The sequence below is a fragment of the Anser anser genome, assembly GCF_964211835.1.
Source record: "Anser anser genome assembly, chromosome: 25".
NCBI classification, from domain to species: domain Eukaryota; kingdom Metazoa; phylum Chordata; class Aves; order Anseriformes; family Anatidae; genus Anser; species Anser anser.
In genome coordinates, this window is record NC_139746.1 from 4356572 (window position 1) to 4374041 (window position 17470).

General features: G+C 44.1%; 1 protein-coding gene across 15 annotated transcripts in view; it reads right to left on the reverse strand.

Moving 5' to 3' along the window:
* Positions 1-913: 913 nt before the first annotated feature.
* The window catches only part of SLC1A6 (solute carrier family 1 member 6), a 40426-nt gene continuing 23869 nt past the window's right edge, over positions 914-17470 (reverse strand). For 7 of the 15 annotated variants that reach the window (XM_083810799.1, XM_083810800.1, XM_083810811.1 and 4 more), the window contains 7 exons: positions 16890-17094; positions 15220-15262; positions 13331-13671; positions 10455-10688; positions 9212-9406; positions 8629-8763; positions 6681-7103 (listed from right to left, as the gene is read on the reverse strand). In XM_083810799.1, the coding sequence (XP_083666925.1) occupies positions 6905-7103; positions 8629-8763; positions 9212-9406; positions 10455-10688; positions 13331-13671; positions 15220-15262; positions 16890-17094 (1352 nt within the window). In that variant the 3' untranslated portion in view covers positions 6681-6904. Of the gene's footprint in view, positions 2674-3344; positions 3382-6364; positions 6490-6680; positions 7104-8628; positions 8764-9211; positions 9407-9496; positions 9536-10454; positions 10689-13330; positions 13672-15219; positions 15263-16889; positions 17095-17470 lie in introns of those variants that run through there. The other 8 variants (XM_083810808.1, XM_083810804.1, XM_083810803.1 and 5 more) reach the window with 4 other exon arrangements.

Here is a 17470-nt window from a genome sequence, read left to right on the forward strand (position 1 = left end):
GAGTGGGAAGAAAGGCCACAGTCCCGTACGTTCGCTGTACCTGGGCAGGTCCCTTCCCACTAGAGAAAGGGCCCTACGCAGGCTGTGCCCTGCAGCTCCTTTGGTCAAGGCTCTGTAAGGACTCCGGCCGTGCCCTCAGTGGGACAAGACCTCAGTGGTTACCCAGAGTAGGGTGCCCAGGGCCATGTCCAGGTGGTTTTTGGAGATCTCCAAGGAGGGAGACTCCATAGCCTTTCTGGGCAGCCTGTGCCTGTGCTCCATCACCCACCCAGCACAGCAGTGCTTGCTGGTGTTCAGACTGAGCCTCCCTTGTCTCTGGTTGTGCCCATGGCCTCTCGTCCTGGCACTGGGTACCACTGACAAGAGTCTGGCTACATCCCCTTTGCACCCTCCCTTCAGACTTTTATATACATTGGTAAGACCCCTCTCCTCCTCCCCAAGCCTCCACTTCTCCAGCCTGAACAGTCCCAGCTCTGAGCCTTTCGTCACAGAGGTGCTGCAGTCCCTTCATCACCTTTGTGGCCCCTTGTTGGACTCTCTCCAATAGCTCCACCTCTTGTAATGGGGAGCACAGCACTGGACGCAGTGCTCCAGGTGTGGCCTCACCAGTGCTGAGTGTAAGGATCACCCCCCTTGACCTGCTGGCAATGCTGCTCGTAACGCAACGCAGAATGCCATTAGCCTTCTTTGCCACAAGGTCACATTCCTTGCCCGTGCCCAACTTGGTGTCTGCCAGGACCGTCAGGTACTTTTCTGCAAACTTCATTCCAAGCTGTTTGGCCTTCAAAATGTACTGGTGTGTCATGTTGTTAAACACATAAAGATGTGTGATGCCTAATGCTAAAAGTAACATTCCTAACTGTCGTGGTTCCGAGGAAAAATATTAGAAAAAAAAAAGAATTGAAAAGCATCGTGGAAAAAATTCCCTTTATTTTTCAAATATGCACTCTTTATTAACACTGAAACTCACAGCATGAAGAGGAAGGCCTTGGAAATTAACATAGTCAAACTGCCAGAATGCTACAAACACGCTATATAGCAGTGATTTCCAGTTATTTCTTTCATCCTTGGGTATAGCAAAAGGACGTGATTTCAGGACAGATCGTATGGGCAGATCTGGCTCCTGAGACAGTGTACACATATCACATACTTAATGTGATTCACGGCCTATTGTGTGAAAATCCATATTCTTCATCTATTTTCTCTTTTTAAATTAATTTTGAAGAGATGTGTCCTAATCCAAGAGCTCCTCATGTAGAAAGCATTGAGATAACTCCCTATTTCATTCCAAATATTGCCCATCTGATCATTAGGAATAAATTGTTTGCCAAAAGGAGAAACTTGGATAATTTCTGCAACTAGAAGCTGCTACTGCAGTGAAGAAAAGGCTGCATAAACTCTCAAATATCTGATAATTTAAAAAGACAGCTGATAAAATGATTTCATATTGTCAGTTATGCAGTTTTGAAGGCTGAGTTAGTACAAGGTCAGTGTTTGGGTTTGGAAAGAATACAAACACTTTCATATTCTTGGCTGAGCTCTTGAAAGACTGCCTCTTTGCAAGGTTAGACACATCAGGGACTGGAGTCCTTGGGATATATGCAGGGAATTCAAAGATGAAGTGGAGAGTTCTCTCCACACGTTGATAAGTTCTAATTATGTCACCAGCAGGTACAACTCAAAAGCAGCATGCATTGAGCTCCTTCCTGACAAACCTTGCTTTAGAAGACTCATTACGGGAAAGATATGAAATAGCCTCTGCTGTTTTAAGGATAGAATTAGTTATGCAAATCAAGTCAGGCATCAAAATTAAGTATGCAGCTTCACAGAGCGAGAGTTTAGTATCTTCTTTCCCATTTGGATTAGCAACAAAAAAGTTAACTCTGTGTATATATGTATGTATTTGTGCACACACGCCCCTTTCATATATATATATATAAGCCTATATATATATTTATATCTATATATATATATACCGATATATATATACCTATACACACAAACACACACACACATATATACGTAAACAAATTCCTAACAATACTGTCTGGGTATTGTAAACAGATAGACAATCCCAATCATAAATTGGTTAACAACATGGGTAAACACCAGAGCTAAAAAATATCATCTGAATTCTGAAATTCCCCACGGTAGACTGGTTTGCAGTATTCAAAAATGACTACTTGTTTGTGCTCCGTTAATTTTGTGTGGAAGGTAGGAAATCACAAATGGCCAGCCTTGGAGTGTACTACTTTGTGGGAACAACTGAGGACATTTTGATGCAATGTGACATGGAGAGCCCCTTTTGTGGTATGATTACATATCTGCTAACAGCAACTGAAAACAGGTTAGAGTCCTGCTGATTTTTATTGAAGTATCATTAGGATCCTTTCAGATAGCTTTTGAAAATGATCAAGCTAGAAGGACCCTTCGCAATATCTCTAAACCAGAAAGCACGTGCATATATTATAAAGCCAGAAGGGACCCTTATGATCATCTAGTTTGACTCTAGGTATAACCCAAGCCACAGACTTCCCAAAACTGATTCCTATTTGAGCTAGAGTCCAATCCGTCAATCTTTTCTTCCAGTTCATCCATCAGTTTGTCCTTTATATACAGGAGACTTCTTCAGGATTAGAATTCAATGCTTTCTTGAGAAGTTGGACAAATAGTCTGCAAAAAGAAGAAAAGAAGAAAAACTAGATGCAATTCAATATGGACAAATAGAAATTACTATATTTAGGTAACAATGATCAGCAGCACAAACACAGGCTGGGAAATTACTAGCTAGGCAGCAGTTCTGCTTAAAATGATGTAGGAATTAGCATGGATTACCACTGCTATCAGTGCTGTCATGCTGTTGTGAAAAAATCAAGCATTTTACTGGATTTTGTAAGCAGGTCTGTTCTTTATGATGGGTTAGACTCATGTCAGCTGAGCTGTGTTAATAGTAAGTTAGTGCTGTCTTAGCCCACTGCAGATACAAGCTAATGCAGTGTATCTTAAAACTCTTTGATTAAGATCCAGTCTTTGGACACAGCCATCTCATCAAAGTTAGAGTCTAACCTTACTAAGATTTAAGATAAGCTGAACAGACTTGAACTTGCTGTAGGTATGCGTCATGGACAGTTACCTTGATCAGCTGAAGCAGAGCATGCTGTTAAACTATGGTAACTTGAGTCTAAGATCTAAATCTTAATGTACATGAAGTAGTCTTTCCTCAGTGCTTAGCACTAATAAATCTTTAGTTGGATTGTTGTGTCAAATTTTAGTTACTCCACTTTAAGAAAGATGTGGAAGAGCGAGGAAAAAGTCCAGAGGACAGGAATGTGAATGATTATTACCTGTGAGGGTATACTGAAAGAACTGGGTCTGTTTAGTCTAGAAAGGAGAAGAGCAGACATTACAATACCATTCATACAAGATAAAAATGCTGCAAAGAGGAGGATAATAATCTCTTATCCTACTCACTGGGACAGGACAAGAAATAATGTTCTTGCATCGTAACAAGAGAGATTTATGTCAGAGAAGAAAAAAAATGCATTGGAACACTTAACTTGGAGATCAGAAGAGCTTAACAAGCAGCTTTTGGGATTGTTTTGGATCTAGCTCCTGCTGCCTGGGAGCATAGGATGGTCCTAGATGACTTCTTGGGGTCTTTTCCAGATCTATTTTCTATAAGTCCCATAAAAGACAGGAAAAAAAATATCCCATGTATGCTGAAAATCATAGTAACTGCTCTCTATTCCTGGGTATAAACAGCAAGTAATTATGACCAAGAAGATTTAAGCAGTTGGATTGTGTTGTTTTAACATCTCAGACATTCTTGAGTGATGTATTCCTATGAGTGCTATTTACAGTCCTACACCCAGGATGACTGTCTTAGAAGCTATTCTTGTATTTTGAACATTTATAATCCTTTAACTGAATGTGGAGAATAATAGACACTGCTGTGAACTAAGTGTTCTGGCCTTCTGCTTGAAAGGTTTACTTTTGCCTCAAAAGTTGGACTACAATAGTTTATAAAAATGAGAAAGAAACAATTGGTAACTTTTCTCGTTTTAGACTTAGCAACCTTGATATTGTAGCCACATTTCTAGCTGTTATGGGGCAGTTAACATCCATTTATTTGTTTTACAGCTACAGAAACCAAAACACAGATGGAAAATCATCAGTCAGAGTATGTGGACCAGTTTGGTCCCTGAGGTCCTGGACCCACAGGTGTAGCCAGCCTTCCCTCTGGGATACCTGACTTTGGGCACCCAATGGCAGGTAAGACTAGGAAAATAACATTAACCAGAGCTCCTTCGGGTTCCTTCTGAGTTTGTCAGACTGATTTTTTTTTAGAACTGGTCTTGGATTGGGAAGTGATAGTCCAGCCAACTTAAATAGCATAGTTCAGGCGTTAAGAATGAGAAAACCCAAAGTGTAAGATAGAAATATTCTGTCCACGTTACTGTGGCAGGGATGAAGGTAATTAATGCAAAGGTACAGGATAGATTTTTTTATCTGTCCCTGCCTCTGAGCTGAAAAAGTACAAATTTGTTCAATGCTAATGTCCATTTGTAGAAGCCAAGGCCCACTCTTGATTATCATCTCAGCTTGATACTTGATGAACAAGGGTCTAATTCCCATTTACCTCCTCCTTCCTTTTAAACAGAATTTTAACTGTCTAGTTGTTATGCACAGGTCAGGTCCCATATGAAAGCCAACACTCATTGAGCTGGGAGATTTTTTACTTGTTCCTGTTACATTCCTGTAACCAAGCAAAACTTAGGAAACAGTTATGACAGCTGCAAATGTCATCTTTTCCTAAGTTCAGCAGCATATTCCCCACAATGCCAATTTCTTGGCCATGTATATTCTAATGAAGAGTTTATTATCTTCTGCTGTTAACCAGCAGTCTTCCACTATCTCAGTTTAGAAAAAAAATGACTATCACCTTTCAGGGACCAAAATACCACCGGCTTATACAGTTGCTCTTAGTTGCTTTTACTGATGACAGTCTCAGAAGAGGAAGGGTGCACTGCACCAGCTAAAGCACGCAGGAGGTCGAAATCTATACATCTAAGAATGTTTTAGCTGATGGTATAGGAATAATATTTGTGAAGAACAATCAGATACATAACCGTACAACAGCAGCTTGCCCCTGCTAGCATAGATCTCTTGTCAGAACAAGTAACCTGCCTCCAGTGGTCAGGAAACAGCCTGCTGCCATGGGGTCTGGGGCCAACTACTACTAAGCAGGACTACAATACAATTCTTCTGTGTTATCCGTTTTTATCTGAAAGAGATGCATTTGACTGTTTATCTCAGATTCCCAGCTATATCCCAACCCATAAAAATAGAAAACTGTGTTTACCTACAGGCTGTGGAACATGGCAGCACAAATATATAACCCTGCCAGTCCTGAAGGACCAAAAAGAGCCTCAGGATCTGGCTTTGGGCACCTCAAGAAATGTGTTCTAGGAAGTTTTGCTTACACTGAGGAGCTAAAGACGGGCAGGTGTGACTGTAGTTGGAAAAGCTGCCTCGAGCAGATGCCTCTGGGGTCTTCTGTCCTGTGGTCCACTTAGAGGTGCCTCTCAGTGTATGGCTAGGGTTTTGGATGGAAAGGATCATTCTGGGAAGCCAGGGTAGAGGGTTTAAGAGATATACTGAGTCTGGAGTAATGAGCAGACTGGTTGATATCCTCAATCAAGTTTAGATAGCTCAGCTGTGCTGGGAGGCTGTTTGCTGCTGTTTCTGGACTTTCAGAAGTAGAACAGTTACAATAGAGTAGCCCCCAAACTGTGGATCCTTTCCATCTTCAAAGATGGGTCTTAGATACTCATTTTCTGGACGTTCACGGAGATGACCTGAAGATTATGGAGCAAGTCCTGCTGGTCCTGTTTACTGATGTGAGACATACAGACTCTGTTCCTCTGTTCCATGGAAGGGGGATAGAGCATGGATGAAGCAGGTCCCTACTTGTCGCTTGGACCTATGAGATGATCCAGATGTCATGTGGGCTTATGCCCATGTGTGAAACAGAAACTGAACTCTATTTGGTAGGAACTGAGAAATTTATCCTGATGAAAACTACATTTATAAGTTTGGGGTCTTTAATTGCTGCTTTCACGATCCTTTAGCTGCTGCCATTATTAAAAAGCCAGTATGACCTCTATTTGTACTACCAGCCAGCACAATAAGCCCTGTCCCTGCTTTATGGTGCCACATTCCTTCAGGAGCTGGGCGACATTAATACCTACAGCCAGAAAGGTTGCCAGAGGAGCAAGAAGCCTTCAGGAAGCATTAGTGGTGTTACTGTGCAAACACCAGGACTGTGAGCAAGGAGGACACTGGGTTTTTCATAAACACTTGCCAGAGAAGAGTTGAACAGGAGTGCTGGGGCTCTCCAGAGATCTCCGCACGGCCAATGCTAAAAGCTTTACATGCTCAGGGGAAGCCACTGACCAAATAAAGGCTTTGCTGCTCTGCAGCTGTTTCCTGCAGGAAGGAGACATCATGGCAATATTCTGGTGCCAGTCCACAAGTGGTGGTGTCACCAACCCACTTTGTCACTTAACTATGCTCATACTTAAGCTCAGAAATGAGGGAGCTCTTAGTCCAGCTCATTCACTGAGTCTTACTTACTCAGGTCAAACTCTTGGATCCCAATAAGAATGACTAAATCAGGCTTTTGTGGAACAAAAGTTTCTTTGCAGTTTAATTTTCTCTTCTTTAATGTCAGTCAGAAAGAGATAGGGGAGAAATGGGATCAGGGAAACTGCATGTGGGAGAGGGAGGAGAAAAGTGTAGATCTTTGAAAGTGGATCTTTCTCTGTTCTCCACTCTGTCCTCCAAGACTTCTTTTTCAAGTCTTAGCTTTTTACAGCATTAATTTGATCTCTGCTGCCTGATTTCACAGTGCTGTCTCACTCCTGGGGTGCCAGAGGGTGTCGTTCTGTGGGCAGACCAGGTGGGAAGGCTGCTGTTTCTCCTCTATCACAGAATTACCAAGTTCGCAGTCCTGTGCATCCAGCTCGTGCCGGGAGAGATGCTCCACAATGCCAGCACCCAGAGAATCCCCCAGGACATTGGTGGTCGTTCTAAGGCGGTCTCTGAAAAATCAGAGAGAAAAATGAAATGCAGCTTCTTAGTATCAGCTAAGGGGATGAAGAATATTTCAAGAAACATGAGGTTTTCTTCAATGAAACTTTTTCTACTTTTCAAGTCACTCTAATAATTGGCATTTCAATATTCACAGAGAAATTACTCCCAGAGAGCTGTCCTTCATTGCTAGCCTGAGCACAGGCTTCATATTCATTCCTGTTCTGTTGCATTCCCAATATCTCAATATAAAATTTTGGACTTGCCACAAAATCACAGAATCACAAAATCACAGAATCACAGAATAGACGAGGTTGGAAGGGACTTCTGAAGATCATCTAGTCCAACCCTCTTGCCAAGCAGGATCACCTAGAACACGTTGCACAGGATGGCATCCAGGCAGGTTTTGAATATCTCCAGAGAAGGAGACTCCAAAATCTCTCTGGGCAGCCTGTCCCAGTGCTCTGTCACCCTCACAGTAAAGAAGTGCCCCCTCATATTTATCCGGATCCTCTTGTGCTTCAGTTTGTGCCTGTTGCCTCTCGTCTTGTCTCTAGGCACAACTGAAAAGAGACCAGCTCCATCCTCTTGCACCCTCCCCTCAGATAGTTATATACATTAATGAGGTCTCCCCTCAGTCTTCTCTTTTCCAGGCTAAACAGGCATAGTTCTTTCAGCCTGCCCTCGTACAACAGGTGCTCCAGTCCTCTGATCATCTTAGTAGCCCTTCTATGTCCCTCTTGTACTGGGGAGCCCAGAACTGAACACAATACTCCCGGAGGAAATGAGGAAATGAGGAAAATGAGGAAAAACATTGTTATTGCGGATCCACATAGATGGATTCCTCTCCAAAGGTCTGCTCAAGCCTTTCTGCAGATTTAGATGAGCCTTGCCACATCCATTATAATTCAGTTGTATTTGTTAAACAAGTTCAGAAATTCTGGTGCAAACCTATCCCAAAGGACCACCCCAAAAAAAATTTAAAAATCAGATCATGTGTCTGAGAGCATTGTCCAAATGCATTCTTCAGTCTAGTTCCTAAGAACACTCCTGTGAAATCACTTCTCCCAAGGTTTGAAAGGGGAAGAAAACAGAAAAGGAGCAATGTAGCTGGCTAGCTGAACCCCTCTAAAGCCCCTCAATATTATACAGGCCAGTCTCATCCCACCTGCCTTGTTTGGTAGGGCAGAACTGTCATCACTTTGCAGCATGAACTTGCATATTACTGGCACAACCTGTCCCTATCAGCCTGCAGATTGTTTCTGATAATTATCTTGTTAGATAAACCAAACAAAGGACATTCTGCTTGGTCACCAAGCTGTTCTGTACATGAACTTGGTCACTGAAGTATATGGTGAAGACTCTAGCATGAACAGAGGGCTACTGTGCAAAGGTCTCATGGATACAGGTGTGTTTCAAGCCTGATGATACAGGTTATTGAGTCTTCTTGTAGCAGAGACACTGGGAATGCAGATGAACTCGGTACGCATTGGCAGGGAGCACAGAGAAATGCATGCTGCTGAGCAGAGAACTCACAGAAACCAGTCCACGGCGATGATCAGTGTAATGTCTTCCGTAGGCAGTCCCACTGATGTCAACACTATGACCATAGTCACCAGTCCTGCCTGGGGAATACCTGCGGCTCCAATGCTGGCTGCCGTGGCGGTGATGCTGGAGGGAAGAGGAAAGCACAGCTATCAGCAGAGGGAAGAAAACGGGTAGTTGCATTTGCAGAAGTGTCAGGAAGTATCTCAACATATTATTTACTAACCATCTGGGCAACCCTTCTGCTCTGGTCACAGAGCAGGATGGTGACATGTGGGACATCGACACAGCACCCAGCCTTCCCCTGCCAGGCACCCATCCATAGCGGGCTGCATACTGCAGCTCTGTCTAAGGGATGGCCCAGACTTGGAAATCCAATAAAGGCTCAAGGGGAGCTTCCAAGATGTGGCATCCAAAACCATATTTACTTATACACCTGGAGGTTTCACCTTCCTTTTCCATACTTTTTAAATCTCACTGTATCTTCTGAGCAAAGGAGGAACCTGAAAGCACCTCAGATAAGCCAACAAAACCGGAGTCCCTCCTGTAGCCCCATAACTCTTTCAAAAGTCACCTTATTGTGATGATCTGCCCGAAGTCAAGTTCATAGTTGTTGACTTGTGCAATGAAGATGGCTGCAAGGGCCTCGTACAGAGCAGTGCCATCCATGTTAATTGTAGCTCCCACAGGCAGAACAAACCTCGTGATGCGCCTGTCCACACCATTGTTTTCTTCCAAACACCTGAAGGTGATGGGCAGAGTCGCTGAGCTGAAAAGAATTTACAAAACAACATGAATTGGGTATATGCTGACTGTGGAAGAGGGACTAAGCCTCTGCCTGGTTTATGACCTTACCCACCTGCTTTTTCACCCTGCCATGTGAGCCAGAGGCCAGATGCTGCTAGGAGAAAGAACAGTCTAAGCAAGGGTTCCTCAGATATGCTGCACGCTGCAGTTGCACGTTCAGACATGACTTTCCTCAGGGGCTGGGCAGGGGCTGTGTGGCCCTGATGCTGGTGAAGCTGGTACAACACCAAAAGAGGGTGATTCTGGGGAATTCTGGGTACGTAGGACAGAACCTCAAGACCAAAACTCCTCTTTCAGCTATTAAAAAACTTGAGTCCTTTCTCTTCCCCAACTCAGTGCATAAGACAAGAATGACTCATGTATGAGAATATATCTTGCAGCAAAAGCAGAGAATTGTTTCTGAAAGAGAATACGAGCAAGAAAAATGCTGTGTGTTTCGGTGTGAAAATGCACGTGGGAGAGACGCTGTGCTTGCCAGGAAACGAATATGTCAAGAAACACTGCACTTAATAATACAACAGCTACCTACAATCTGTTGCTTGGTTGTGTGAGTCACCGAACATGGGTGTTTATGCCTTATGCCTTATGGCTTCCCGTGAGTTTAATGCCAGCTGCACACAGTCTGTGTGCCTGGAAAAGAGAAATGTGCAAATGTGTGCAAGTACATGTGTGTGGAGATATGTGCATGGGGAATAATATTGGAATTCAGGGGTGTTTGATTTTTCTCCTGAGCTCAGTATTTCAGTGCTGCAAAAAGAGCCTCCACCATGCTTGGTGAGGAGGACTGTGGGTCACGCACTGATGGTGAGAGATGGCCACACAACTAGGGCTCCTGAGCAGGGCAGTGGGAATCCTTCCACTCTCAAATGAGTTGGCTTGACCAGTGCAAAAAGCTGGTAGTGCTAGAAATGGTGAGACCTCAGCACTGCACTGAGGGCAATGGAAGTGCTCAGAAGCAGCCCCAGAATATCCACACCGTACTTCTCCCCAGGGCTATGTAGCCATCGTACCTTGAGGAGGTGCCCAGGGCTGTGATGAGGGCCTGCAGAAGCCCTGCAATGAATACCCAGGGGTTCCTGTGGGTGACAATGAAGTAGAGCAGCGGCAGGATGCAGAGGGCATGGATGAGGAGTCCAACGATGACAGTGAGCGTGTACATCCCCAGCTGGCCTCCCATCACTGCAAGGTCATCCATCTCCAGGATTTTGCCAGCAATTAAAAACATGATTCCAACTGGGGCATACCTGTGGCAGAAACACAAGGACAGTTCTCAGAACTGACATCCACACGTCATACTTGCTTCAATGCATGCTTTCTGGACATATCCTCAATAAGCTGGCACACCAGAAGTGTGCTAGTTAGTGGATGATACTGCTGGTTTCTTTTCTGGCAATGTGAAAAGATCTCGGACTTGTTCGCTGTGCAGTCAAAAAACAGCACTCGATGCTCTCTTGGGGAACTGCTGTGTGCACACAGCACTTGGTGAAGGTTTCCTCCTCCTTCCAGGTTCCTACATGTCTCCTCAACACTCCTTGTAGCACTGCTAGTGGAGGTTGTACAGAGGAGTCTGCACAGTCCCTTTCTTTCCTAACAGAGCCTAGGCTGAGGGTGTCCTTTTTACTGAGAGGCACAGAAAGTTACAGAAATAAAAGCGAAGGAGGGAGCAGAAGCAATATAGTCCTGCATGCTCTGGGATATCAGCCTTGTTATCTTTAGAGGCTCATGTATAGGGAATAGGAACATACAGAGAATCCATAGCTAGTATAGCTTGGACTGGGCATACCAACATCTGTGAAGGCAGCCGTGGCTTATACGAAACCTCTTTTTGAGGTGCGGCGGTGGTTTTACCTTGCTGGGAAGCTAAACTCCACCACAACCGCTAGGAAAGGGGAAGGAAAGGGGGGGCTCTTGTTACGAAGACGTCTGCCCTCCCAAACAACCACTACGCATATTGAGGCCCTGCTTCCCAGGATGTGGCTGAACATTGCTCATTGATGGGAAGTAGAGAATATTTTTTTTTCCCCTCTCTTATGCACAGTCTTTTCTTTTTTTTTTCCCTCTTCTTTTTCCCTTTAATTAAATTATCCTTATCTTAACCCATGAGACTTTCTTTTTCTTTGCAGCATACTTTCTTCTCCCCCTCTTTTTCTGAGGAGGGGGAATGAGACAGAGGTTTCGGTGGAGTTCAGCTGCCCAGCAAGGTAAAACGCCACAGCTACACTGCTATCCTTTCCATTTCTTACAGGTTTTTTTCCCCCCATAACAATGCATCTCATGAGCAGCAGTGAGGCTGCACAAGAAGGAAGTCATGACACACACATGGAGAATATCATGGGCACTAAACTAAACATGGACAAATAACTGGACTAAAGAAAATCACAGCTCCGTGGCCACACCTCTCAGGACTTGGCCTCTACAGCTCAGGAGCTCACATGCAATTCATGCACAAGGCTCAGAGGTCCACATGCCAAACTCCAACTTAGTGTAGGAGGTTTGGAAAAGTTTCAGGAAAGGATTTCACAAATATTTCATTTCCTCTGACCTTTTCTGTAGAAGACACTCTTGGCTGCAGGTACTGACCAGATCTCCCCAGGAAAAAGAAGCTCCTGGGAGATGCTCTGCAGACTGTGGCTTCAGGAAGGAGTGCTGAGCCTCAGGGGACACTCCTGCCTCCTATACCAGCAGGATTTTGTTAAGTCAGGAGATGTCTTCAAACATTACTGTGCATGTGCACAGGCAGTTTCCTAAGTGTAACCAATGTCTTATCCATCAATACCCTGCCTTTCTTTGCTGGAAGAGGCAGTTGAAGGCAGATTGTAATTGTCTCTGGGAGTAGCGTGCAGGTCCACTTGTTCCACTGTGCTCTCCCTTCCTTGCCCTTAGGCAACTCTTATCTCCCCTTAAGAAAGCCAGGCCCCAGATTCTGGCTTGTCCATGGAGAAAAAGATCCCAAAGGGGATGGAGTTCCCCTGGCAGATAATTTCTCTGCTGTGAGCTCAGGGTTCCCCTTTATTTCTTTCTGTGTAAGACCTGTCCCCCTGTGCCCAGGATGTTTCTCTGCAATATAAGACTGTGACTAGAAAATCAGGGAAAGAAAGCTGGAGTGATAAAAACAGGGGAGAGGATGTGGGGCTGACAGATCATCCCCTGTCAGGTATTTCCTTGTATTCTGCAAGTCTTATATCTCTCCTGTCTCATGGTACCTACCACAAGCTCCTATTCAGAGCTTGAGTTTTAGATAGGTAAAGAGCTTCAAATAAGAAGATTTGTTAAGATACTGTTTTCTAAGAGGACACATTGCAGCAATGCCTTGCTTATCTGGACCATGTAGTACAGTCAGCCTTACACAGGAAGCACCGAGCAGCTGAGCTCTAGAGGAGTTGTAGCCTGGGAGACCTCAAACTGAAAGGCAGTAATTTTGAGATGATCTTGCCAACCCAGGTCCACTTTCACAGCTAATGCATACAGGTGTCACCCTGAGTGGCAGGAAACTGGCAGAAGGTTATTGTGACTCATGGCTAAGTCAGACTCCTGAAACATAGCTGGAAGGAAAGCTTTCTGTGGGAAAGCCTCACACCCTACCCCTGTTGGTAAGGCTAAGAGATCTTCCACTTCAGCTCTCTGGTCTTCCAAGGATGTTTCCAGCAGCCTCAAGGAAAGCAAGTCCTGGTGTACCTGATATTTCTAAGGTAAAAACAAAAAAACAGGAAATGAAATGTGAACAAATATCCCATCCAGACTTTTCCCTCCAGCCTGATGGAGCCAAAGGAGAGCTGTGCCCATCTGCTTTTCCTGTGCATGTCATCCTTAATGCTACCCCATTTCTCATCAGGTCAGCGGAAACTGCACCTGCAGACCTCCTGCTCCAACCGGCCGTGTTCCTCACCAGATGATAATGGCCACCAGCCTCATGATGGCTTCGTTGAGGCAGTTAAAGAACTCCCGCAGGGCCCGTCCCTTCTGCTTCATGCTGCCGATCACCAAACCGAAGCACATGGAGAACACTACCAGCCCCAGCGCGTTCACCCCATTGGCTGAGCCTGGGATGGGAATGACTTCTTCAAAGGTCAGCACCTCGGAGATGGTCCCCAGGGCATGAGTGACGTTCTCCAGGATGCCAGTGAAGTTCTCAGGCACAGGTAGTGGAGTGGTTGTCACACCTGCTGTGACATTGCTGCTGTGGAGAACGGTTCTGGTGAAGACCCTGGTGCTGTACTGCGTCTTGTACTGAAATGACACAGATTATCAGATGCACTCACAGGCCCTTGTTCAGAAGCTTAGGACAACATGCTAGACTATTGCATTGCTTCCTAAAGAAAGGAGAGTATGGCAAGTTCTTACTGGCCTCTGTGGGAAACTTGCCTTGTGTGTTCTCAGTCTCCCTGGCTTAGTGCTTTCATTGAAATGTTCATAGAGCTTAAGGTCAAAAGAGAGCATTGGAACATCTACAGGACTTCACCTATATACCATTTACTGACTCAGGTATGGTTGTATATTGCTAAAGCATCCTTTTTGTAAATCCCAGTTTAAAAATACTGAAAGACCGAATTCTGTACTGCCCTGGATTGTTTGTTTCACTGTTAAAATCTGCATCGAATTTTCCATTTGAACTGTTGCTCTCATTTTACAGTCATTATTACTTCTAATCTCATGCCTCTACCTTGGGCATGAGATCCCTTGATCCCTTTGATATGATTGTTCTCTCCTTTGGATGCATTTATACTCTTGCAAGACAAAGACTCTTTCTTTATTTGATGGACAAAGACTCTTTCTTTATTTGATGGACTAAACAGACTGAGCCCCTGAAGTTGCTCACTTATGACCAGTTTTGGTCATACATTATTTGACCAGTTTTTCTCTGCACTGTAGTTCTTCTCTGTATCCTTCTAATGTTTAGGAACTTTAAAAGGGAGAGAGTTTATCTGTGTTCAGCATTTCTCTTTGCAATTAGAGATACTAATATAAAATGAACTACTTCCTTCTCTGTTTGGAAATCCTAGGCTCACATAGGACCATTTAACCATAGAATAAAGGTTCACGGTCACTGACATGTTCTCCGCAATATCCCCACACCCTTTTCAGAGACCCTGCTTTCCAGGATATGGTCTCCCTCTCTGTAGGACTCTTCACACTCCTTGTTCCTAGACATATAATTTTTTTTAAGCTGCGTTCAATCACAGTTTATCAAGTTTAGCAAAAAACAAGATTACTTGTTGGACAAATACTTCTAAAATTGCTCTTCCCTCTAATACCAAACACCATGACTGCAGCAACCTGTTACTTACCATCAGGCGAAGGTGTCTATCTTGGAGCACAGCTAGGGAACCCCCAGCTCTGGGGCCCAGATATTCTGGCTCCTCTTTATACTTCTGGAACCCTTTATACTGCTTCCAAGGGCACTAGCACTATGGAAGAGACAAATCCTTGGAGAATCTGTTCCCACTTTACTTCCAATCCAAACCTGCTAACTGAGGTTACACAAATTCTTCCTAACTTTGAGTGTGGAATGAGATGGAGGCAGGAAGCCAGAGTTGCTCTGCTCTGTCTACTCCAGGGTTTGACGCCCCCCATGTACAGACAGCCTGAAAAACTTGCATGAGGGATGCTATAATACAGACTAATGACTGCAATGCCCCTCCTTGAGCAGTTGGAGTTAGAGAAGCATAAAAGCAGTAAAAAAGCAAACTCTGTTCTCATCCCTCAGAGAAGTAGGCTGGACCATTGCCTACTGAACAGGGCACCAAGGAAGGTGATAGGTCAGATGGGATTTCATACCTGTTTGAAGCAGGCTTCTACCAGGTTGGGCGGGAACATATTCCTGCAGTAGATAAAACAAGGAAAGAGTTAATTGTCCTGTTTGACTAGCAAGCAAACATGGGCTTCATAGAATGGTCCCAGAAGAGACCCCTGAGGGACACCACTCGTCACCGGCCTCCACTTGGACATAGAGCCATTGACCCCACTCTCTGGGTGTGACCTTCAAGCCAATTCCTTATCCTCTGAATGATCCACCTTTTGAATCCATCTCTGTCCAATTTGGAGATCAGGATGTCATGTGGGACCATGTCTCTGGTCTCTACTTCTTAATATCCTGACAAGCAAAAAGGGAGAGGCTGAGCATCTCAGAGTTAAGCTTAGAAAATGGTAAGAATGGACTGACTTTCCCAGACGTTTAGGATGAGAATTTCTGTTTTGTTTTTCTGTAGGAAATTCTGAAGTTGGGACTTTTCATTCCATTGCAAAACAACACTTAAAAAATACAACTTTGGAATTTCCCACAGAGCTGCCCACACCCAGCTGCCAGCAACATTCCCACACTTTTTTTCAGACTCCAGAAGGTTGTGTTTTAGGTTATGTGTAAAGAGACTACACACATACAGCACTGGGACATGGGTCTATTGTAAAAGCATCATCAGACCTTACTGAATCTTGAAACAATACCATATTACAATTTTTACAGTACTGTCTTACTCTCAGCCTCATCTCTATAGCTGTCATCTGAGCTCTCTGTTATCCTGTACCTCAGAAACATAGCTTCATACCACAATTCACAGTGGAAGGTCATGGCAAGAGAGGGACGGACAGTGTGCGGGGAATCACTTCCTTGATTTCCTTGGTTCAGTTAAAGATGGATATTTGGAGTAGCCTTTGATAGGTCAATTTCTAAAGTGCATGCAGTCATTGCTAATCTTGCTCCCAACATTTCCCTTACATAATATTTTTCAGTCCCACTGTTTGCTGGTCCTTTCAGATTATTTTGCACAATCAGTATTTTGTGAGGTGTTCTTTTCTTTCTTCCCAGACAGGAGAGACTCTTATGTAAAATGAGCAGGAAATGAAACAATGTGAGATATATGACACCTCAGTAATATCAGTGGAGAAATGACATGAGACTGGATTCTTATTAATTTTTCAGGTCTAAATCCCATTTCTTTGCTTGTTGGCCTTTGAGTTAAAAATTCCTTATTAATCTTGACAACACAACACGTTGATAGTTTTCGTTTCTTGCAGACCCTGATCACAGATGCTGCACACCTTGGGGTTCCCAACATCTGCAAGGATATAAAATTATCTATACTACCCTCTCTTTCTTTATGGTGTTAGCTGTAATAAATAGCATTTAAAATTTTTATTTTACAGGGTCTGAGTACCTTTTTTGCTGGGATCATTAATAAACCAGCACCACCTGATGCAAAACAGCTGGTTAGCAGAATGGGCCTGATTTGCTCAAGTGTAAACTCAAGCATGGTACGAAGGCTGTAGCTCTGCAGGAAGGTGGTAAGCCTGTCCTGCCTAAGCTAAAAGTAGCAGGCTGGGCAAGATTCAGCCAAAGACCTCTTTCCCTGACAGTGTATGCCAAAAGCTGTGACATTTCAAAAGGACATTCAGCGGAGGAATGTGCTCTCATTGATATGGACTCACATGAGACCAGCTTGTTCACCTACCTCACCAAGTCCATGAAGGCATCTGTGGTCTGCACTTGCTCGATTCTGCCTTCTCGGTGAAGCTTGTCCTTGGATCCTTTCCCTGGGTGGATGATGATCACCATGAGGATGCCAATGAAGACTGCTATGATTGTGGTCACCATGTAATAGACCACAGCCCGCATTCCCATCTTCCCTGAGGCTCTGCCATCCAGCGAGGCCATTCCTGCGTAGTCAAACAGTCAGACAAGGTGAGAAGGTCTATTATCTATTAATCTTATATTATCTTATTATAAAACTTCCTCCTAAAGCTCTCAGAAAGGAAATAATGTCCAGCCCCAGTACATTGGATCTTTAAGTTCATAATGGTGGGATGTTTCACGGGGTGGGATGTATTTCAGCCCTTTTCACTGTCTGAAAGCTTGCTGGCTGGGGAATCTTCTATGAGGACCAGGATGAAACAGGCTCTCCAGCTGGTGATCAACTCCAGTTCTTTTGGACTGACACAAATTAACCTCTCCTAGGCTACTGGAAGCCTGAATCAGACTTGGGCAACACACTTTGTTGTTTGAGGTTATGTGGAATGAAATCACAGAATCACT